We start from the raw sequence: 21,705 nt of genomic DNA, 5'->3' as shown, positions 1-21,705 counted from the left end.
CCTTCAATCCCGAAACCTTTTCACGTTATGAATTGTTGTTCCTTCAATCCCGAAACCTTTTCACGTTATGAATTGTTGTTCCTTCAATCCCGAAACCTTTTCACGTTATGAATTCTCGATTTTTCTCAGCAAAAATATTAATTATGCAAGAATTTCTGATCTTCCCTTTGCCAATATACACTTCTTACCAATGACACTTAACATAAAGGAAAAAATGCAAATAAATTTGCTTTTCTTCGAAAATAAATGTTTTATTACTTCTTCAGGAGAGATGTAATCACACATGTATGTGTATGCTTGTGTATGTGTGTGTGCGTGTGTGTGTATGGGTATGTGTGTGTGTGTGTGTGTGTGTGTGTGTGCATCTCAATGGAAGTCCAAAATTTTCGTCTTCCTCTGTTTTTCCTTTTTTTTCCATATCGTGAGATGTTAATCGATCTTGACGATGCCATTTGCACATACTTAATCTGTTTTGTTATCAAACGTTCTTTATAATTAACTCGAAAACTTGCTGTTTTTATTTTCTTAATTTCGTAATGACGACATTTTGTCATTTCAAACAAATAAGCATGAATAAACTGACTTACAGATTGTCATCTGTCCTACAAAAGGAGAGTAAGCTAAGCATGTCAATTGCTTCTGAACTTTATTGTAAAGTTCGATTGCTTGTCATCTCATCTCATTGAAATAGAGAGGGAAATTCTTTCTTCGCTTTTTCTTTCCATCTTTCCCCCCATATGTTTCCATAGTTTTCATTGAAAAGCAAAATATTCCAAATATTTACATGATAATTTTGATAATTTTGCAAATATTTTAATCTTGTGATATGAACTTGTTAAACTTATTGAAGTGATTAAAATGATAAGAAAGAAAGAAATTGGACTGAAATTGTCTATGAATTTTGATCTTTTTAAGATAAATATACGTGCTTCTCAAATCGAATAGTTAAATGATTTCAATGAAGCTTTTTGCGCGCCATCCCAATGTCATATTATATACATATTTCTTTTTAAGAAAATTGAAATTAATACTCATAAAATTTCTCACCATCTATAACTGTATCATCAGTGTTTTTTGATATAATAGAAGTATGAATTTGTTGAAAAATGTAGTAAATTTGCAAAAGTATTAGTAAGATAATTAAAAAATTTTTTAAATCAATTTAATTTAAGCTAAAAGAAAGGTTATTTGCAAAAGTATTATGCGGTTGATATGGTTAAATGTGTCCAATCGTCTTTAGGCGCAATTGACAGTATGAAAACTTCTTTTTAGACAATTTTCTCCCTTTGGATCAAAATGTACATACGACAATCCTTTATCTATTTGCATCTTTAATTTTCACCTGCAGTAATTATTTATGAACTGATATTATTAACTGATGGCATTTATTTGGACAACAGCACATATTTCTGATAGTCACAAATGTCGCACAAGCCAAAATTATGATCGATAACGACGACTGCGAATATATCAATTCACAGCCGTCTTCATCCAGGCCAATCGTTGGTAATTATCCTCCATCATCGCCCGATAAGGTATATCGAAGTTTGCTGTCCTTTTTTTTTCCCCCTTACAAATCAAGCTAAAAGCTTAGGAAGTTTGTCTAATTAGAAACTACCAGATTTAAAAAGGCTAGCTAACTTTCTGCTCTAACATCTGTGTAACTTCCAATTAAGAGCTAATTTTCTAGTGTTCTTAGTAGTAACTTAGATGTAAATAATACTCCTAATTCATTTAGTAATTGCTTTTATCTGTATTAATTAATTCCGTAGTATCATTCTTTTTCGATTTACCTAGGTACATCCACATAAGTTCTATTTCTTTTTATGGGTAACTTCCAAGGTGAGATAGTATATGAAGTATTATTCACCTATCCTTTGTGGCATCTCCAATTACTATTGCTACGATTTATGCCTTTGGGATTATAGAGTAATTCCTAAGAAAAAAAAAAAAGAAAAAATCTAGTAATTATTCGTTACTGCTGGGAATTTGTTAAGGGATTTGAATATTTTGTTTACTCAATATCTAATCCATTTTCTTCTATTTCATCTGTCGATCCATTGGATTCTGGAAATATTGCAGAAAAATGAAAGAGAATAATGGATGATGAACAATGATAAATTAGATAGAAGAAAACATACCTCTCCCTTCATTTTCAATTATTCTTCTACATTTTGATTCAGTTACTTCTTGATGCAAATCATTACTTATCAGCTTATCTTTTTAGTATCATCTCAAAATTATCAAATTTTTTCTCAAAAATGGTTTTTTAAAAATTTTTATGGACACAAAATCATTAAATTATCTATCTGTATGGATGTTTACATGGACTACTCTCATAAACTTGCTTAATTTAATGCTTGAATAAATTATTAACTATCAAGCAAGACTTATTGCCAAGTTTTCACCATTAGTTTATTCCGAACTGATAGGTACATTCTGCGTGTCTAATAAATGTACTAGCTTTATTGAATACTTCATTGATTAGTTGAGAAAAAAAAAAACATTCTCCGTCTCTTTCCATGTCATTCAAACAATTCGGTTGAAAGCTTTCAAAGTTTGTATTATTACTTTTGAAGTTTTATTTTTTCCTCCTTCAAATTTATGCACAAAGAGCGGACGGATTAATCAGATTTGTTGAATGGATATTCAAAATTTCATAACTAAATTTCCTTCCTAAAATCAAATACTAAATTTCAACCAAACGATCAATGCTTGCAACTGCGATATTGCGCATTTAAAAATATGAAGGGAATAAATATAAAGCAATTGCTCGTTCTTTCCTTTTCACTGTGCTAAAACCTTTTATAATTTGTCACCCGATCGATAATGCCATCCTTCAACATATCCTCTCATTTTTGGACTTATAAATTATTAGATAATGAAGCTCAATTCAAAACATAAGCATTCCTTCCATTTAGAAAGAGAGGGAGCACATATAATAATTAGTGTTTAAGCGGAAAAATTAAGTTATTCATTTAGCAAATAAACAAATCACTGATATATTTATCAGTAGCTTTTACCAAAATTCGCTACTATTTCAAAGTATTAACAGTTTTCCTTCCACACATTCTACAACGATTTCTTCCTCTCCCTTATTATCAGGCCTTTCTAGTTCATCTGATTAAGCACTATTCACATATGATTGTCCCCTAATTGATAATTTAACAATATTTTTTCTTATTCAGAAATAAAAGATAGCATAAACATGAAGTACTAATATGTAGATATCAGCAACAAGTGTAGGCAAAGAAAAGTATCGTTTTCAATACTTATCATTTTTTTTTTTTTTCAAAATTTACTATACACATGACCTTTGTTCAGGGTTTTTAGCTTGACCTATGTAGTTCGATGCTCCATTGAAGTGATGCTAAGGACTATAACGTCTTTCTTTACAAGATATGATGGAATTAATTTAGCTTGTTCTGTGGAATGTAATGGAACAGTACGACAGAACGGCTACAAATTCTATCGAAGTGATAATCGATTTCACACGACCGGATGGTCAACGTACTCGACCGCTTCTAGTAGATGGGAAACGGTTATATGTGGACGAGCACTATATTTCTGTATGGTCACCCGTTCTACGGTTCGTTTCTCGGAACATGCAAAGTATGATAAAAAAAGATTTGATGCAAATAATATTGGTAGGATAAAGTATTTTATTTGATAAATTCTTGAAATTTTAATATTGTTGAAAATCAAAAGAGTTGGAGAATCTAAAAATTGCCGAAAACAGAAACTGAAGTAATAAGATAAGATGATATGATGGTGAACTGAAAATATAAAATAAAATGAAATAGAAAGAAGGAAATGGAGTTGGAATCAAATTGAAATCTTTGGAATGAACCAAATTAAATTATATTTACTCAAAAAATGTCGTTGACATTTCGGATATAAATGAATTGCAATCCTTAGTTGAGCAAATGTGAACACATTTCATTCCTACTCAATTTCTCCCTTTCCCTTTATTATCAGAAGTTGAAAAAAAAAAAATCTCTTGACATTCCCTTAGCATTTTTGAGAATTCATTCTTTCTCTTCTGTCAGATTTTTTCTTTTTCTTAATTTCAAAAACACCTCAAGTTACCATATATATGGGCTCATATCCGCTTAAAAAAAGAATCATTTGGAGCTAGTAACTTTAAAAGTATTTTTTAAGAGCTTGGTGTGTTGAATGTCCCGATCGTGAACTGATTCTAGCAAATGTACAATACGATCATGTTCTTGAAATGCTTCATTGCATACATCCAACTTATAAGGAAGTGGACGATCAATCTGTACATATTCTACTACCACTTGCTTTCGATTATCAGGTAAGCATTTCACTTTCCGAGCATAGATTTATTTCATTCATTCATTAATATCATAAAATATTTTAATAATCATCAAGGACTATCTACCACATTTTCCGTGTTTTGAGAAATACCCAAATCCCCAAGAGCTTGAAGAACATCAAATTTAAAGAGAATTCTTACCATGTTCATCTCAAGATATTATTTGTAATTGCAAACTTTATCCAATAGAAAATATTGAAAATCATTAACATTTGATCCTTAATTTTTTTCGCGACTAGTGAAGTGGATAATATGTATTTTTTAATGTTTTTAAATCAGAAATGATAGTAATTTAAAATTTGAATTGAACAAAACTTCAGATGGATGGCCTTTTACATCGTTGTGAATGCTTCCTTGTGCAACATAAATTGCCTTTCTTGGAAAAAGTCTGGCTAGCTGACAGGTATTCCTTATGGCGGCGGTTAATAATTAGCTCAGATTACTAAAATAGTTCAAACAATTGCATGAGCATTTTTTGAAAGTTTATTGCTGATTGATTTAAACTAATAACTCTGATAATCAAGAAATACTGCATTTGTTTAATGAAATTTAAAACTACTTATTTCCATATTGATTCCAGTCACTTTTCAGACTATCAATTTTAGGTATAAATTAAATCGTTTATTGGTATTATGTTTGCGAGAGATGAGGCCCAATTCAAAAATTGATCTTACGGGTAGCCGTTATTATGGTCTAAGTGACCGTGTCAAAGTACTGTTGCTGGAAAGGCTGCATGGCTCTTCAGCACCTGAGGTTATCGAAATTTCCCAAATTTTTTGCAAATCTCGATAATTTTATTTTTCTAGATATTTTAGAAACGTGGAAAAACTCCAAAAATTTTATTAGCTACAACTATGCTTACATTTTCTAACAAAATGATAAGATGATAAATTGATAATATAACGAACAATCTCTACAGGAAATGTTGGAGCAACCCGTTGACCTGGAACAGTTCCATCGTCTCACGGAGTTAAATTTTGCAATGATTCGTACTAAAACAGGTCGCGGTTATTACATCAATCCGTATTACATCGCTGCATGGTCGAATGTTATCCTGGTAAAATATTGATATTATTTACTTTGTTGTTCAGGGACGGAACTTTGTTTTAAAATGCAATTCAATTAATTTGAATTTTAACCTTTATCCAAATAATCCTCTCCAAATTTGCGTCATGTTTTAAAGTATAACAGTGGTAAAATTATAATTAAACAAGTTCTAATGTCTTTTTCAAATTTGTTCGACAGTTTGAAAAAGGAAAGATTTTCGAAAAATCTATTTAGGAACGTATATCTTCAATCAAGAATATGGATGAAATATTTTGTCCATGTACACATGAAGAACTGAAAGCTTTTCTAATGGCAGTTTATCCGCCACAACTTAGGATAACAGGTTTGTATATCACTCAAAAGTATGCAGTCAGTAGATCCGATTCTGGATCGATCTGGTAAGGAATGCTTCGTTTGGTTTCACACTTTAAGGTGCAACTAAATATTGATTCCTGTCGCTTGAATTTGTCGCAAATTATAAAAAATTTAATGATTTGTCAAATTGCAGAAGCTAATATAGGACCAGTACTGATGGCAGCTTGTAAGATGGAATCATCGGGCTTGTTGAGGAAATGCGCAATGCTACTTCTTGCGCCTCATACTCAAGTTAGCAAAATTGTGTTAATTTTCCAAAATTACTATAATATTTCCCAATTTCTAAAATTTCATCGCTTAATTACCTATATGAATGGTTCTGTTAAAATTTTACTGATTGGTTTGAAAACTTTAAATTGTGACAAGTGTGAAATTTGAAAATATTTCGGATTAAAGTTTCGAATTGAATTTAATAGCTTGAAATTTACAAAAATTTAGACCGCTCAGTTACTTCACAAATTTAAAACAATAACAACGGAAATCACTTCCAATTCTCATTCCTTTTAAGGTAATAAAAATGTTCTTCCAATTTCAGTTATCAGTATTTGTAAGATTATCATTGCTGGATCGATGCTTCCTGCATCAGTTGCTCGATCCTTGCCTTCAGATGCTTCATCGGCCAGAGCATTTGCTCGAAATGACTCAACAACAAACTTGTTAGCATTTTTGATCTTGTCATTCTTCCAAGAATACATTTCACCTTTTTAAATTCAAGAATTTTGAGGAAGAAGTTTAAAAAATAGCTTTTTTTTGTGTAGACGATTGCCTATCAATTCGGGCCCGTGCTGCAATGTTGGATCGTTTGACGATATTGCTAAAGAATCCAGGAATGAAATCACACACCTGTCAAAGGTAAATTGTGATTATTTAATCTGGAATGCAAAACTATCGCGTATAAATTTCCCTGTCGATCATAGGCTTAACGGATGGAAAGCAACGAACAGAACATTTTAAACGTTTAGTATCATAAATTTTCCTTGGGAACTGGACCTTATAATGTTGATGCAATGCTATTGCATTGTTACTCTCAATGTTATCACTATCCTTATCATATCTGGTGCGGTAATCATTGCATCTAATGTTTTTCATTACGATTCCTTATTTTATCGCAATATTTTTGCACATTACAAATAGAGATTTTTCTTTTCTTTTCGCAACTTTATTGATGAATTAAGCATAAGACAAAAAAAGTAATTGTGTGAAAGACTTTTAAAATAATCCAGAATTTCTTACTATTACCTCTTTGTTAATCCGAATTACTTAAAGTTTTCAGTTTATTTTCTTGATTAAGCTTCTCGCATTTTCCAAAGGTCTTCAAAGATGTCATCTACTCGGCCATACTAAGTTAATGCTCTTAACAAAGTGCAAATTTATTTTTTAAAACGTAAGAAAAAAGTTAGAAATAATGACAATTGAACAAGAGAAAACAATTTTATTAGACATGTATTTTTCGCAAATTCAAAAAATATATAAGCCAAGAAACGCAAATTAAAAAAAAAAATTAACAACACTTAAGGTATGGATTACATGTGAACATCGTGAGCTTTTCTCTCAGATGACCTATCATTGAATCCAAATTAAACTCTTTTAAATTCTGGAAGGTAAAAGCATAGAGATATTTGTTTCTATGCAAATGAAATAGCAATTTCAATTTCATTTCCCATTCCAAGCTAATCAAATTATCTAATAATGACGTTGGTCTTATTTTTAATGCAATTATCTTTGCTTATTATCCATCTTTCATTATTTCCTAAGTTAAATTCTGAAATCTCAAAATTTTAAAAGACAAACTTCAGGTGTAGACAACTGAGTGGATGTGCACAAGTAACATGGATGTGCCCTCATTGCAATACATATTCCAGTGATGCATCGTTGCCTAAGAAACCAACAACAGGTGGAATTCCCGATGGTAACATCAAAAGGTGACATCATGGTGACAGTGTGATCTATCTCTTTCCCTTTGTTCCCATTATTACTCTCTTGCAATTCAATTCAAAATAAAGGAGGGAATGAAATTTTATAGAAGATTTCCTGTCTTTATCCTCTTTCAAAAATACGCTATGATTGAATAAAAAACCATATGAATGAGAGGACGTGAAATTACAGTAATTCCTTGTTCAGGTCAGGTAATCAAAAAAAACCAAAAAGTACCATCATTTTAACCTTTGGAGTTTTGGGGGTTTTTGATGAATTATTGATAAAAAATACCTCAGGTCTGAGCAATAAAATAATTTGTAGAAATATTTGATTCATATAATTTATACATAGAAATCCCCTTATGGTCTACTTTTGGACAAAAATCGAATCTTAATCTCCCAAATTTTCCCGCATATTGAGCAACTCCGTGGTACTTACGACTTTCGCGATGTTAAAATAAAACATTTAGGACTTTTTATACATACATAGTTCAGCAATAAAAATATAAAAATAAATGGCTATTGTGAAAATGAACAAAGAAATTGCTTCAGCAAAAAGTGTAACATTTCTCGAGTTATCTGCTAACCAATTATTCTAAAAGAATTATTAAACTGAAGCAAATTCTAATATTAGGTTACGGTATAATTTACTAGATTACGATATGCATGTACTCTGAGCATTGATGAGAAATGAAATTGTTAGATTTCAGCAATTTTGCAAACAGTAATTTTGAAAAGACAAAGGGTTATCCTATGCTTTTCCAACATTCTTTCAATCCAACAGTATAGGTAAAGTAAATACTACTAAAATACATAGTGAAGCTCCTATAATTTTATGAAAATAATAAAAGATGTAAACGTTCATTTTGCTAAAGTTGATTTATTAATAATAATTAATAATACTGACAAGAACAAATGATATTACAGGAAACCCAAACAACAGTAATACTATTCATCTGCCTTATTACCTAAATTTTCTACTAATACTTTAAAAAAAAAAAAAAAAGCAGGCACATTGATAGTGTTGCATTATGCGCACCCAAATTTTTTTCGTAATCAAAACGTTTCAACAATCTAACACGTCAACTTCTTCAATTTACGTAATACCAAAGATTAAGGTATGTAAAGTGAAGTTAGATACAGTGTGAAAGTATGTGTTGTTGATGTTTATGCTTACTTATGGAAGACACTGAGTAATATAGAAGGTATTGAGTAAAAAATGTTTTTGAAAGGTATTGATTAGAGAAGGTACTGAGTGAAAAATGTTTTTGGATATTGAAAACTATTTATTTCTTTTCAAAACAATAATGCCATCTTTATTTGCTTAAATTAAATTAAATACTATTTGTTAAGCTATTGCACTTAAGTTAAAAAAAAAAGGAAAAGTAATATTTTAACCCCTCGAATCTTGATAGCGTGGACCCGCGGAAATTTGCTTTTCCAGCTCATTTTTTCTGATCGTTATTGGTGTTGCTGCTGGTACAACTATTCGTATCGTGTGATTCTGTAAATTGATATGAAGGTGACCAATTTTGAGGAACATTAGCAAAATTAAAACAAAAGTTCAGTGAAATTCAAAATTCCAGTGAAATCTCTAAGTTTTTTCTTTTAACTCTCTTATCGTAGCTTCTCTGTGAGTTCTTACTTCTATCGTATTATTTTAAGTGTTAATTTAATTAATTTTCTTTGAAGCATTGGATAATTTCTAGTATTCCGACTCAAAAACTATAAAATATGGGCTAAACATACAGTTCTAGAAGCAGAAATAATTATTGGTGACGAACCTTTTGCAGAGCTGAAGTTTTGGACACTTTCTCAACGTCAGCAACAATTCGTTTCCGCGGTGGTAATGCACCAAAAACAACTGGTAAAATAATCAGACCATGAAGAAGGCCAAGCACGACAACTATTACTACTACTTTTACGAAAACTTTCACCATATAGGCTTGGATGACACCAAGAACGCATAGACATAATATAGTCGAAATACCAGCTTGTGTCATAGGCCATGCTATTGATCTAAGGGCATGCTTCAAACGTTCACGTTTACCCTTAAAAAAAATTTAATAATTAGGATCATTTTCGAAATAAAGAACAAATCTGTTAATTATTTACAATTTAGAACAGCTGCTTTCCTGATAAAAAATTTCATCATTTATTCTAAAATTACCTTTGTTTGGCCTTTGTAATAATGGAATGTGATATGAGCAATGAAATCCACAGAGAACCCAATAGCCATCAATATAGTAGCCATTGAAATAGGGTCAAGATCGATGTTCCAATATGTCAATGATCCGAGCACTCCCAAATTGATTGATAAAATGGTAAGAGTAGATGAAACAATTGTTGTTATAGAGGGTGTGAAAGCGGTCAGTACAAGTGCCATAACAATAAATGCAAATATTACAGTGGACTTCGTCACCGGAACTATTGTAAGCAGCTGGAACGATTCTGTTCATTCACATGGATCAACTAATAATTAAGGAAGATTTCTGTCTCCTACTCAATCCTTGATCAATTCATCAAAGTGCGCTAATGTCAATTGCATCAGAAGTTTTACATTGAGTAAAGTCAATTTTCTGCATTTATTTTGAAATTAAAATAATACAATTTTATAGATCGATCTTGATTTTAGTTAAGAAATATTATAACAATCTTATGTTATCTTAACAAATCCATTAACCTAAATAATCATATTCATCAATCACTCTTTCATTCATGAAAATTTGAGATATAATTTCAAACAATATTAATACCTGATCTGCATACATACTGAAAGGTTCATAAATTGAAACATTAAATTTCGAATAATGAGCCGCAATATTACGCCATTCCTGAAGCAGTTGTAAACGCTCCGACCATTGCACAGCATTTCGAAAACCCGTTGAGAAGAAGAATTTTTGTAAACATGTTGGTTTCTCATTCATACAATCCCTGTAACAAATACTCTTCATATATGCTAAAAAAAGAAAACGATTTAATAAAGGTTTATGGAATGAAGTTTGAAAACTTAGAGAATAATTGGTTCGTTTTCATTTCTATAATCAAGATAGCTTCATTTTATCACAAACTCAGTTAATCCCAGATTGACAAATGAATTCCAACTATGATATTCACGCAGTTTCATGAATTCCGGCAAATATTTATATTTAAAACCAATTTCGCCATGTTCCTGCAAATAAAATCAAGTACTCTTTTTTTTTTCATTGCAAAGTAATAAATAAAGAAATGGATAGGCTCTTCCTTATCCTTTTTTTTTTTCATGTAGTTAAAAACTTGAAGAACAATCTGGCAAAGTGATAAAAAGGAAAAAACCTGGATTGGCATAAAAGATATCTGGCGCAAAGAAGGCAGAATTATTGTAAGATATAAAGAATTCAAGCTCATTTGACATACCTGTATCCCTACATACGATAAATATGGAATAAACCATAGATGAGTACTAGCGGAACCGATACTTCCTGTAGCATGTTCAAAATCATTGACAAGTCGCATTATCTCCGGAATTATTTCTGGTTTCCGCATATCACCTGGATTATTTACAAATACGGCAACCTGCAATAGATTCTGAGATGTTTTCAGGATTTTTCAATCTTGCTAGCATTCACTAAACGACATTTGAAAATTATGCCATATGCTTAAAGAATTCGAAAATGTCAATTAGAATCTTTAATGAGAAATCAAACTTGCAATCTTAAAGAACAAAAAGTAATATCAACCACTTAGAGTTAACGTTCCAAATATTGAATTTACATTTTAAAATTGAACATAAAAGTACTAAAAACTAAGCTATTATAAGTGTTGAAAATTTTGGTGGTGCAGCGAATTTCAGGAGAACCATGCCAACAGCAACAATAAATTCATTAAAGGAGAGTAAAGTTACCCATAAAGAAGATGGCTTGCTAATTAGAAGTTAATGAGTGTGAATGAAAAATGAATAAATGATTTCAGCCATTGAGATACGATAATACTACTTACCTGGCCACCTTCTTTGAAAATAATTTCGGTTTGCAATTTTACGAATGGTAACAATGGTGAATCATATGAGAATAACTTTTCTGATGTTAACCCAACCTGTAATAATAATAAGTTTTTCTGAAATTCTTGAAAAGTTTACTATAGAACTTAAAATAAAAATATTTGTTAAAAACGAAGATTTAATATAGATTAAAAGTATAAAATTAGCTAAATTAAGTGAAATGTTTGAAGGATAATAGCAAATGCAAAGCAAGAAAAGGTAAATTTAGCTAAACAAAAATAAGCAATAAATAAGCATAAATTAGTCTTCGATGGAAAATGGTCTAAATAGTAAAAACATTGTAATGTAAACAAAACATAGCATAAATTACAGACATAATTACATTTCTCTGAGAAAGATTTCAATTAGAATGGTGCAGAAATAATTGATAAATTGAATGAAAATCATACTTTAATTTGCATAACTCCATGTGTTGCAACGATGCAATAAATGATCATAAAGCAAGCGACAATTATCCTTGTCACATTATTCATTGCTATATTTACCCATAAATCAATAAAATCATTCATTAATTCTTCCAGAGTATCCGAAATATCTGATTGGGTTTTGAGCGATCGCTGAAAAGACATTTTCATCATTGTTATTAGTTGTTATTGAATTCTTTGTTATTGCTATTGTCATGAATGGGAACGGTAAATTTTAATGTGAGAAAATATGCGAATTCATTTACAGTAACAATAATAAATCGAAAAATTTAGTGATTATTATCACCAGAAAATCAATCGAATCATATCAGAAATTAGTTATCATTGTTGTTATTATTATTATCATAGCTACAATGATTGGCCATAAAAAAGACGCACAAAATATGGATGTTTAGTTTCGTGCTTCTCCCGAAAAAACCGTTGACCAAAAGATTAATAAACAAAACGAACTTTAGACCGGTACATAACAAAAACTTTAAAATTAAGCTTGAATTATAGTATTGCCTCGAGCTGACGTATTTTGCCAAATATTTTTCTGTCACTCAAAAGAACGATAATTTGAAAATAGAAATTCAAAAATGTTGAAAATAACCTTCTCAGTTTCAGAAATCGATATACACGGAATGAATGCATGCAAGTGTTTTTTCTCGCGGTGCGCGCCAAAAGTCAAAATTGCAGAATACAAGAAAATTTGATAAGTGTAGTCGAATACTACCGCAACACTGATATATGCACTGAATATCTGCAAAGTAAAGTTACTTCAAAAGTTTTATCTTTCTGAAAAGAAAAACAGTGGAAGGAAAAGCAGACCCCACAAAAGTCATAGAAAGTTCCTCATGGAAGGGAAGGTCTAAACGAGATGTCACCTCGTCAAAGATAATAAAGTCCATGTCCTTTTAAATACATCTAATGAATCGTTTCTCATTTGATTTTTTTCAGGGAGTGGAAGTGAATTACCTGTATAGCTGGGGTTGGCGTGAAAATACTGATCGCAAATGATAAAAAATTGGTGAGGGAAGTGATCGTTATCGATGGCCCAGCTTCAGCAAGCATTTTACCAATTCGTTCTTCAACAGGAAGTCTGGGATCAGTTCGATGATAACAGTGAAGAAAGATGAACACATCGTCAACACCAATTGCTAACACCAGAAATGGTACCACACAGACGATTGGTAAGAAAGGGAAGTTACACTAAAAATTTGATTGTTAATAATTCTTTCATGTTTAATTATAGAGCAATGATCAGACCTTCGTTTCATCTCTTACATTGGAAATCAACAAGTTTTCAAGTTAATATGGAAATTGTCTCAGGAAGGTAAAGGATTTTTTAGCTTGTTCTGATCTTTTGATCTAGGCTATCATTTACCTGATTTTTGAATATTTTGATGATATGAGAAAAGATAATTTGCTATTTTTGTCAATTCTTGTCGATCCTTTACTTTTGATAAGGATTCAAAAAAAAAACTTTTTTTGATGAATTTTTTATATTATCGGAAACTCATATTTTCCTTTCTAATTTCACTTCTTTTTGCTTTTTGAATTCTTCAGCTCAACAGTGAAACTTACACACCCAAAACAGTAGTCCGAAGGATGCGACAAGTGAAAGGATGGGACAGAAGACGCCGAATGCTGCTTCCCATGGCTTACTGGTTACTGGATCTCGTTTCAGTGATGTTATCACTGTGAATAATAATACCGCAAGAAAGGATACAGTAATAAAAGGCAATGCTTGTAAGCCTGAAATGGATAGGCTTCGGTAAAGTGAGGTAATGAAAGACCTTAAATGTGAAATCAGGACCTTTTAATAAAACCAGCCTATTTACCTGTAGACTTAGCCATTCATGGTATATCATGAGAATACAAAATTTTATCTCTTGTTTTATTTCTGAATTATTTTATTTATTTTCGAAATTTCGTTTTAGTTTTCTCCTCGACACTGAAACTTTTCATTTCTCGGAATTTTCAATCTTAAATGAAACAAAAAGGAATGAAAGATTCTGATATGCAAACCTGTCCGACGGACTTCTTTGCTGACTAAGCCTTCAGATGTAGCATAGACTCGGATCAATGAATCATTTTTAGTACTTTCAGAGAACATGAACACCTCATGCTCCCAGCGATTCATTATTTCTACACTTGAAGCATTCTTTTGAATTGCTTGAAAGTTAATTGCAATCATTCGACAACCTTCGATTATATGAGATCTTCAAATTAAGTTATTAGATAATTGATTGTAAAAATGATTGTAGTAATAAATGATGGTCGGTCAATATAATGATAGAAATTTTAGTGTTGGCTAAAATGCAAAAGTCGGACAGCTAATTAACCTTGGCCATAATAATTTAGTAAGAATTAATTTCGATTTTTGCAATGATACTTACAAGTTAATCAATATCTTGTGGTCACCGGTATGCAAATTAGAATGTTTTTCATTTCAATATTTTCCGAAATACGATCTCTTATCATTGCAACTATAATGCAGAAAGCATGTGGACTACAACAAAGCATCAAATTCGTGCAAATAGTTTTTGTCGAGGTGATTTTGTGGTAAAATTCCTTTTTTTTTCTGCATAATGTTTAGGTAGAGATTCTTTTCGATGCACCTTTTCATGTTGAAAGTTTCAAATTCTTAATCGAAAGAAGTTTACTCAACTGCTGTATCTTCAAATAGAATATTTAGGAATTTCAACATTATCGATCCTAACTAAAGAAGTAAAAGTTAATGATTACTACTACCATTACTATTGTGACTACCATCATTTTCAAATGATTCTGATGCTAATGATTATTTCAAATCGATGAACAACTAACTTGTTGTTAAGTTGCACTTGAAAAATATTATTGGCTAAATATATCCGATTACCAAATACATCCATGGATGGATATGTTAACTTGACGTTTCCCTTTTTTCTGAAACAATAAATTTAAAAACTTTATAAAAGTTGTCCGTCACATTGGATTGAGGGAAAAGTGATGGGAGAGAATTATATCATACCTGATATGAACTTCTCTGTACATGTTTAGAAAAATGCTCACAACATCACTCGTTTCACAGTTAGATTCGCAAAAATCCGAATAAGTAATCTGTCGTCCATTATATGGAACACTGAGTTTAGATTGCAAATAATCTTCGGTCTCAATTACTTTGTCCAAATATCTTTAATGTTAGTTTTAAGTTTACAACTAATTGCTGTAGTAGCAATAACATTCGAAATTAAGGAAAAATAAATGAACAAAATTATTTTATTTACTTTTACCTAAACTTCAATTTTAGATTCATATTCAAATAATGGAGATTGAAAATTGAAAGATCTGAGGATAATTATGGCAATGAAAGAGAGTATGAATGAGATAAATTAGCTCATTGCCTACAAATGATCTGATTCGAAATATTTGATGACCATTATCCAAATAATAATACTCGTGTCAGAAATGATCATACTAGATAAGACTTCATATTTAATTTCCAATTTGATATTTTCCCTATGATATGACACGGTATGAGAAATTATCTGCTCATTAAATTATGCATTTACGCCGACAAGACGCAAAATTTACTTAGGTCTTAACAGTGATCCATCATCAGCAGCTTTCATAGCTACCACCACATGAAATGGTGACCCGAAACTTCGAAAGAAATCTTCGGTGACGGCATATTCATACCGTGATGGCGAATCATCCGCACTGAAGTCTTCACGAACATTATTATGTTCGTGGAAATTTACTGCACCTGTTGCCAACAAAGCTGTCGACAATAATCTAAAATAAAATCATTCGGTAAACATAGTGAATGAAAAATGCTTGATAAGTTAGACTTTATCAAATCAATCAATAGAATTGGGTCAGTGATATCAGTTTTAATAACATTTAGATCAGAAAATTTGCAGGAAAAATTGATATAAATTGGATTAAAAAGCGTCTCAAAATGGAAGATGAACAACAAACGTGATCAATAAATTATTTTCCACGGATCACATCATATCAATATCTCACTGTTAACAATGAAGAGAATATAAATTAAACTTAGATGGAAAAATAAAGGTAGTTATAGTCATCATTTATTTGAAATTTTTTGCACATCTTTTTTCAAAGAAAAATGCTCTTTACGGGTATACTGTGGTTTACTATTGACTTATTTTCTTGCCATGCTATACCACTCTGTTTCATCTATTCATTCATTTATTACTAATTTAATCATTTTACCTTTTCAATTTGTTTAATATTATCCTTTCTGTAGTCAGGTACGTCATAAGTTACAAACATAATTGCAGTGACAGTAGATATACTGTACTTACAGTAATCAATTCAGAATTTCTTCTTTTCAATTTAACACATTTATTTGCTTGTAGATTTGATGTGTAAGTTAAAGAATGGATTTTATCGCAGAATTGTTAGGCATAATCATCCATAAAATTAAAATCTCCGTTCTCCCGTCTTTTCGGGTAATTCATTAGTATTTGCTCATACATACTTTTTTAAATATTAGTAACTAAACGTGCAGATACACAGTATACTGAACCTAAAATCATAATATTTTCTTTTCTCAATTCCAAGTAACTTTCAGCGTTACGCTAAGGTATCGATTCAAGCATTATTGCGCATCAGCTGATGATAACTCAGTTTTAATTTGCTGTTGGATGAAAAAGTTTTGCAAATATAAGCATTTGAAGAAAAAAAAAAAGGTCAGAAACTAGTTGTAAGATATTGGAACAATATGTTGAAGTCAAAACATGTGCTGTAATCTTCCCGTACAAATCAAAATACCAGTTTTTATCCTTCCATTCATACAAAATAATTCAATAATCATTCTGATTTTATTTGTTACACTAAAAATCAAATCATTTTGCGCTTTTTTCCTTCCATTTTTTTCCTCAAATTTTAACAAACAGAATAATGCGACAATTGCCTACGAATTTGACGATTAAATTGCATTGGAAAATTACAAAAGATGACGTCAAATTTAATATTATTTCTAATCTATTCATAGATTTGGACATATCTAGTGAATAATACCAAAAGTGCAGCAATCATTACTATAAAATTTATACTGTATTAAAATGCACTGAAAAAAAAAAACATTAATCTTTAATTTTCCATCCGAAAATTGTTTTTGCAATCTGCAAGAATTTGTGATAAAACTATTTCAAAATTGACTGCGAATAAAACTTACATTGAAAATAAGAAAATTTTTGGTCTTCGTGCGATGTATAATCCTGTTTTGTAAAAGATTTGTTGCGATTTGCTTTCGATAAAAATCCGAAACTTTTCCATTACCTAACCATTAGACTGAAAATATGTTGAAAATGTTACAATGTTAATAAATATACTTACATATGCAAGTTATGAATGGAGAAAAAGGAATTATTAAACTTGACGTTTATCACGTGATACGAACATCTTGTCCAAAAGCGCACTACGATGTTAAACTGAAATTACAAAGGGACGAAATAGTGGAATAATAAATTTGTTTGAGATCTAAACAAAAAACGACATTGACAAAACGTAGGAAGGAAGCATTAGACGGAAGATTGATTTCCTGTTTTTTATTCTATACTTTAAAAATGACCAAAATTACTTAATGGAAGAAAGGAGAAATGAACGGATGGAATGAATGGATGAAATGGACGCAGTTGACCTTCAGACGATTACAGTCCCTCTAATTTCAAACATTCTTAACTTCCACACAGTTTTCATTTCTGTTCAAAATTTCGCACATTTACTGCTCGAAAATTGTAATTTTTCAATCTATGCATATGATAATTAATGTTTATTACAATTTAAATGAGACAATGGAGATAAAAAAGAGAGGGAAATGTTAATTAAGGCGAAAAAGGAGATAAGAAGTTGAAATAAAAAGAGAAAGAAGTAAGTTGGAGAGGAACTAATACTCCATTTTTCGTAGGTAATTATTTCTTAAATTTTCATTCTTACTTAACAAAACTTTCTATTTCTTTTTTTCTTCTCTTCTAAAAATACTGCAATGATTGTACATGTTATATATGAAAGGTAATTTCAAGGGTTTATAGTTCTGTTGGCAAGGATGATGAGTTAGTTTGCATCTACTTATTATCTTTTCCTGGAATTATTTCGAAAAAGTAATTTGTATTTACATTTTTCAAGTAAAAAATGAAAGAAGCTGATTTTTTTGCCACAAAGTTCTCTTTACAAATTTCATTTAAATGTTTTTGATAGCAAAAATTAGATTTGTGTTTCTCTTTTGATGAAATGGTTACTTACTTGGAACAAAGAATAAAATTAAAATATTATTTATATTTAAAATGAAGGAAAAAGGAAATATTGCATAAGTTAAACGAATTCAACAGAATTTTATGAGAATTCAGAAAGATATGATTCAAAAACAATTATTGGTAGAAAACATTGCGAAGAATATTAAATAGAAAAATATAAATGGATTGAACAGACCTTTAAGGAGGTCAAATTCAAAAATTTTTTAAATTCGTGTTTATTCGCTTAAGGATATATCTTTGTGTGTATATGTCTGCACCCTCCCCGATGAAATTACATTTTGTACCGGATGGAGTAACTTTGACAGAATAACAACTCCTCCAGTCGATGCGACAAATCGAAATCTCATTAGCGGCACTGATCCTGTTTCACGAATCTTTTATACAAATAGGATGAAGTATGCATTTTTTAGTTCTTTTACACATTGTATTTTAATTATTTTATTGTAAACATTTATTACCTTCGACAAAAGCATAGCTTTAGATGAATTATGCAATTAACAATGAGAAAGGATTTCTTAGACTAATTAGGAAGTAACTGATACTGTTTAAACTGTCAACCTTAAACTTGTCATGATACCGAATGATGGCGATAAAAGCAGAAAAATTCAACCTTGATCGATTATTGTCAACGGTATAGTTTGTTCCTTTGCTGCTCACTTTAATGAAAAACAATCAAAAAAGAAATTATTATTCTAGTTATAAGTAAAGATTAGATCTTTATATATATTTTTATTGCTCCATTTAACTTTTTACTTGCATGAAAGATATGACAATTTCGTAAGGCATATTATTTTCGAAAAGGTTGACAAAAACAAAAAACTTGAACAAAAACTGGATGTAATTTTGATAGAATTGCTTTTTATTTGACGAATATTCATAATTGAAATGCATATTAATTTAAAAAAGAGAAATGGTCAAATAAGCATTAGCATAACACATAAAATAATATCATACTATCCTTATAAAAAAAATTTATCAGAATTACAATCTGTTGATTGAATGTGAAAGGAAATTGCTTTATTAAGCAAATAATAACTCATTTCTCATTCCTTTAATAAACAGGACCAAAGGATGAATTTTATAACAGTAGGATGAGCTGTTCAGATAGTGTCATCTTATGTGACAAAATTCATCAATCGTGTAAGGCAGTACTTTTATCTAAATTCAAAAGTTATGAGTTTAGAGAAAAAATTATAAAAATTAATCTCAGATTGTCTTTTTTCCCGATATTAAAAATTGAAAAAATATGAAACTGTAGTACGGAAGATAATTTATTAGTTCTCCTTTTCCTTGATGAATACTGTAAAAGAAAGTTTTATTTGGTAAATTGATAGATAAGGTAATAAGAAGTTAAAAAGTGATAAATGTATTTCATCAAAGTATCATACAGAAATGTTTGATTGTATGAACTGAGAAATGTAACAGAAAAAGTATGAGGTAAATTTGCGCCTTCGTCACTCTGTTCAAACGATGATGATAATTATTAAGAGAAAAGAAGTCACCTGGAGATGATTATGTAGTTTAAATAAAAATTAAAAATTTCATCAAAGAGAAGGCGGGAGCAGGGAGAGGAATGATCACTATTCAATGCTGATTCCATCCGTCATGCGACAATCCCACCTTCCGATGGACGCAAAATGACGTATCCAATTGTACATTCATATATACATGTATATGCATCTATGTACTATATGCATATATGTATGTGTGCGTGTATGTGTATGTGCATGTGTCTGTGTGTGTGTGTGTGTGTGTGTGCGCATGTATGTATGTGTGTATGTGTGTGTATTCATATCTCTATATGAGTTGTAATGGTTTCTGGTAATAGCAATAGTAGTTAGTGGCTGAAGGGTGGTGACGGTTGAAGTTAGGAGCGGGAGAGTAAGGAAGTGATGATTAGGCGATCGGTTGGTTTCGTTCGAGCCGTGAAGGGAAGGGCAGAGAACCCGTTTTAACCGCTACCCTCCTCAATCTTACCTCTCCTTGTCTTTGGGTACCCGAACCATTAGTTTCTCAATACATCCTCTTTTCCATAATTCAAACAATCCCTTATAAAAATCATTCATGTTTGATGATGAAACGGACGGAAACCATCGAATGCTACAGGAAAACGGAGAAACGGAGTTGGCGACACTGAAGGATGATCATAAAAATTTCGGTCCTTTCCTCTTTTTCATTTCATACAAACTTTTTCCCGCAATGAAACAATTGAAAAGAAGAAGGAAAAGGAAATTAGGGAAAGTTTTGTGTTCCGGAAACCATAACATCGAATAAACGATGTAAAGAGAAGGTGCGGAAAAACGGTCATAGATAGCGTTCAGGATCACCGTACAGGAATGAACAGTCATTAATTTAGTGAAGGGAGGCAGTATCTACCTCTCAGTCCGTATCGCTTTGTGTTGCAAATAAATATTTTCAAAAAATATTGGGATGATAAGAAAATAAATATGTACGCTTCAGTAATGCATTCCAGTATTCAGCAATATACAGTTTCCATTTGTTTACTTGAAATGTTTAACAGTTTCGAAATAAAATTAATTTCAGTTTCGAAATGCAATTATTCATTTCTACAGTTGTTTCATTGTGAGTTAAATAGCAGTGAAGAAGCATTACAGTAAGCTGAAACAATTCTAACGAATGTAATTCCTGTAAATCAATTAACTGAATCATCCATGACTATGATGGTGGTGATGATTGATGACTGATGACGATAATGACAATGACGGTGATGATGATGATGATATGACGATGATGACTGATAATGATTGATGATGATGATATGATCAATAATGCTTTAACTATTCGACATTGCAAATACCAAAAATTTCTTAAAGTGCTCTCAAATGCATACTGCCAGAGCATGATGAGATGTTAAACGTCGCCTAACGTCCTTCAAATAGAATCAGATGATCACTGCAGATATAATAGTTATGTTTAAAGGGAGCGACAAAACATACAAAAGGAGTATGACACCGGAAACAGATATAAATTTTGTCACTTAATGAAATTACGCGGCGCAGTTGAAGACAAAGAAATAATAATGAGAGAATGACGGCCGATTCTCTCTTGTTTTGAAATTGCTATTTTATGCTTATGAGATAATTAAACCTACTACTACTACTACTACTACTACTACTACTACTACTACTACTACTACTACTACTACTACTACTACTACTACTACTACTACTACTACTACTACTACTACTACTACTACTACTACTACTACTACTACTACTACTACTACTACTACTACTACTACTACTACTACTACTACTACTACTACTACTACTACTACTACTACTACTACTACTACTAC

At 31.0% G+C, this 21,705-nt stretch overlaps 2 protein-coding genes across 2 annotated transcripts; one reads left to right on the top strand and one right to left on the bottom strand.

The window, feature by feature from the left end:
- Nucleotides 1–3,414: 3,414 nt before the first annotated feature.
- On the top strand, nucleotides 3,415–7,765 carry LOAG_05106 (BTB/POZ domain-containing protein). Its single transcript, XM_003140643.2, has 10 exons — nucleotides 3,415–3,589; nucleotides 4,162–4,315; nucleotides 4,657–4,739; nucleotides 4,942–5,089; nucleotides 5,256–5,393; nucleotides 5,618–5,726; nucleotides 5,892–5,989; nucleotides 6,294–6,414; nucleotides 6,517–6,610; nucleotides 7,555–7,765. Exons 1-10 carry the CDS (start codon nucleotides 3,438–3,440, stop codon nucleotides 7,682–7,684), a joined length of 1,227 nt encoding a protein of 408 aa, XP_003140691.1. The 5' UTR covers nucleotides 3,415–3,437; the 3' UTR covers nucleotides 7,685–7,765.
- A 1,302-nt stretch (nucleotides 7,766–9,067) lies between these two features.
- LOAG_05105 (patched family protein) lies at nucleotides 9,068–16,305 on the bottom strand (the record flags this gene model as incomplete). The annotated part of the gene is made up of 16 exons (XM_020446769.1): nucleotides 9,068–9,178; nucleotides 9,459–9,725; nucleotides 9,845–10,114; nucleotides 10,431–10,608; nucleotides 10,746–10,846; nucleotides 11,071–11,229; nucleotides 11,653–11,748; nucleotides 12,103–12,270; nucleotides 12,731–12,880; nucleotides 13,096–13,329; nucleotides 13,709–13,875; nucleotides 14,149–14,342; nucleotides 14,950–15,048; nucleotides 15,134–15,295; nucleotides 15,697–15,897; nucleotides 16,271–16,305. The coding sequence occupies 16 exons, from the start codon at nucleotides 16,303–16,305 to the stop codon at nucleotides 9,068–9,070; spliced, it is 2,592 nt and encodes an 863-aa protein (XP_020302928.1).
- Nucleotides 16,306–21,705: the final 5,400 nt, after the last annotated feature.

The sequence above is a fragment of the Loa loa genome (assembly GCF_000183805.2).
Source record: "Loa loa unplaced genomic scaffold supercont3.42, whole genome shotgun sequence".
Taxonomy (NCBI): Eukaryota; Metazoa; Nematoda; class Chromadorea; order Rhabditida; family Onchocercidae; genus Loa; species Loa loa.
Note: the sequence above shows the minus strand (reverse complement) of the source record. Positions and strands in the feature narration are given on the sequence as shown.

Excerpts from the sequence above, each read along its gene's own strand:
- LOAG_05106 (XM_003140643.2), top strand. The coding sequence starts at position 3,438 with ATGGAACAGTACGACAGAACGGCTACAAATTCTATCGAAGTGATAATC. Across the intron at positions 4,316-4,656 it reads CACTTGCTTTCGATTATCAG|ATGGATGGCCTTTTACATCG; the intron begins GTAAGCATTTCA and ends ACAAAACTTCAG. Across the intron at positions 5,090-5,255 it reads ATGGCTCTTCAGCACCTGAG|GAAATGTTGGAGCAACCCGT; the intron begins GTTATCGAAATT and ends CAATCTCTACAG.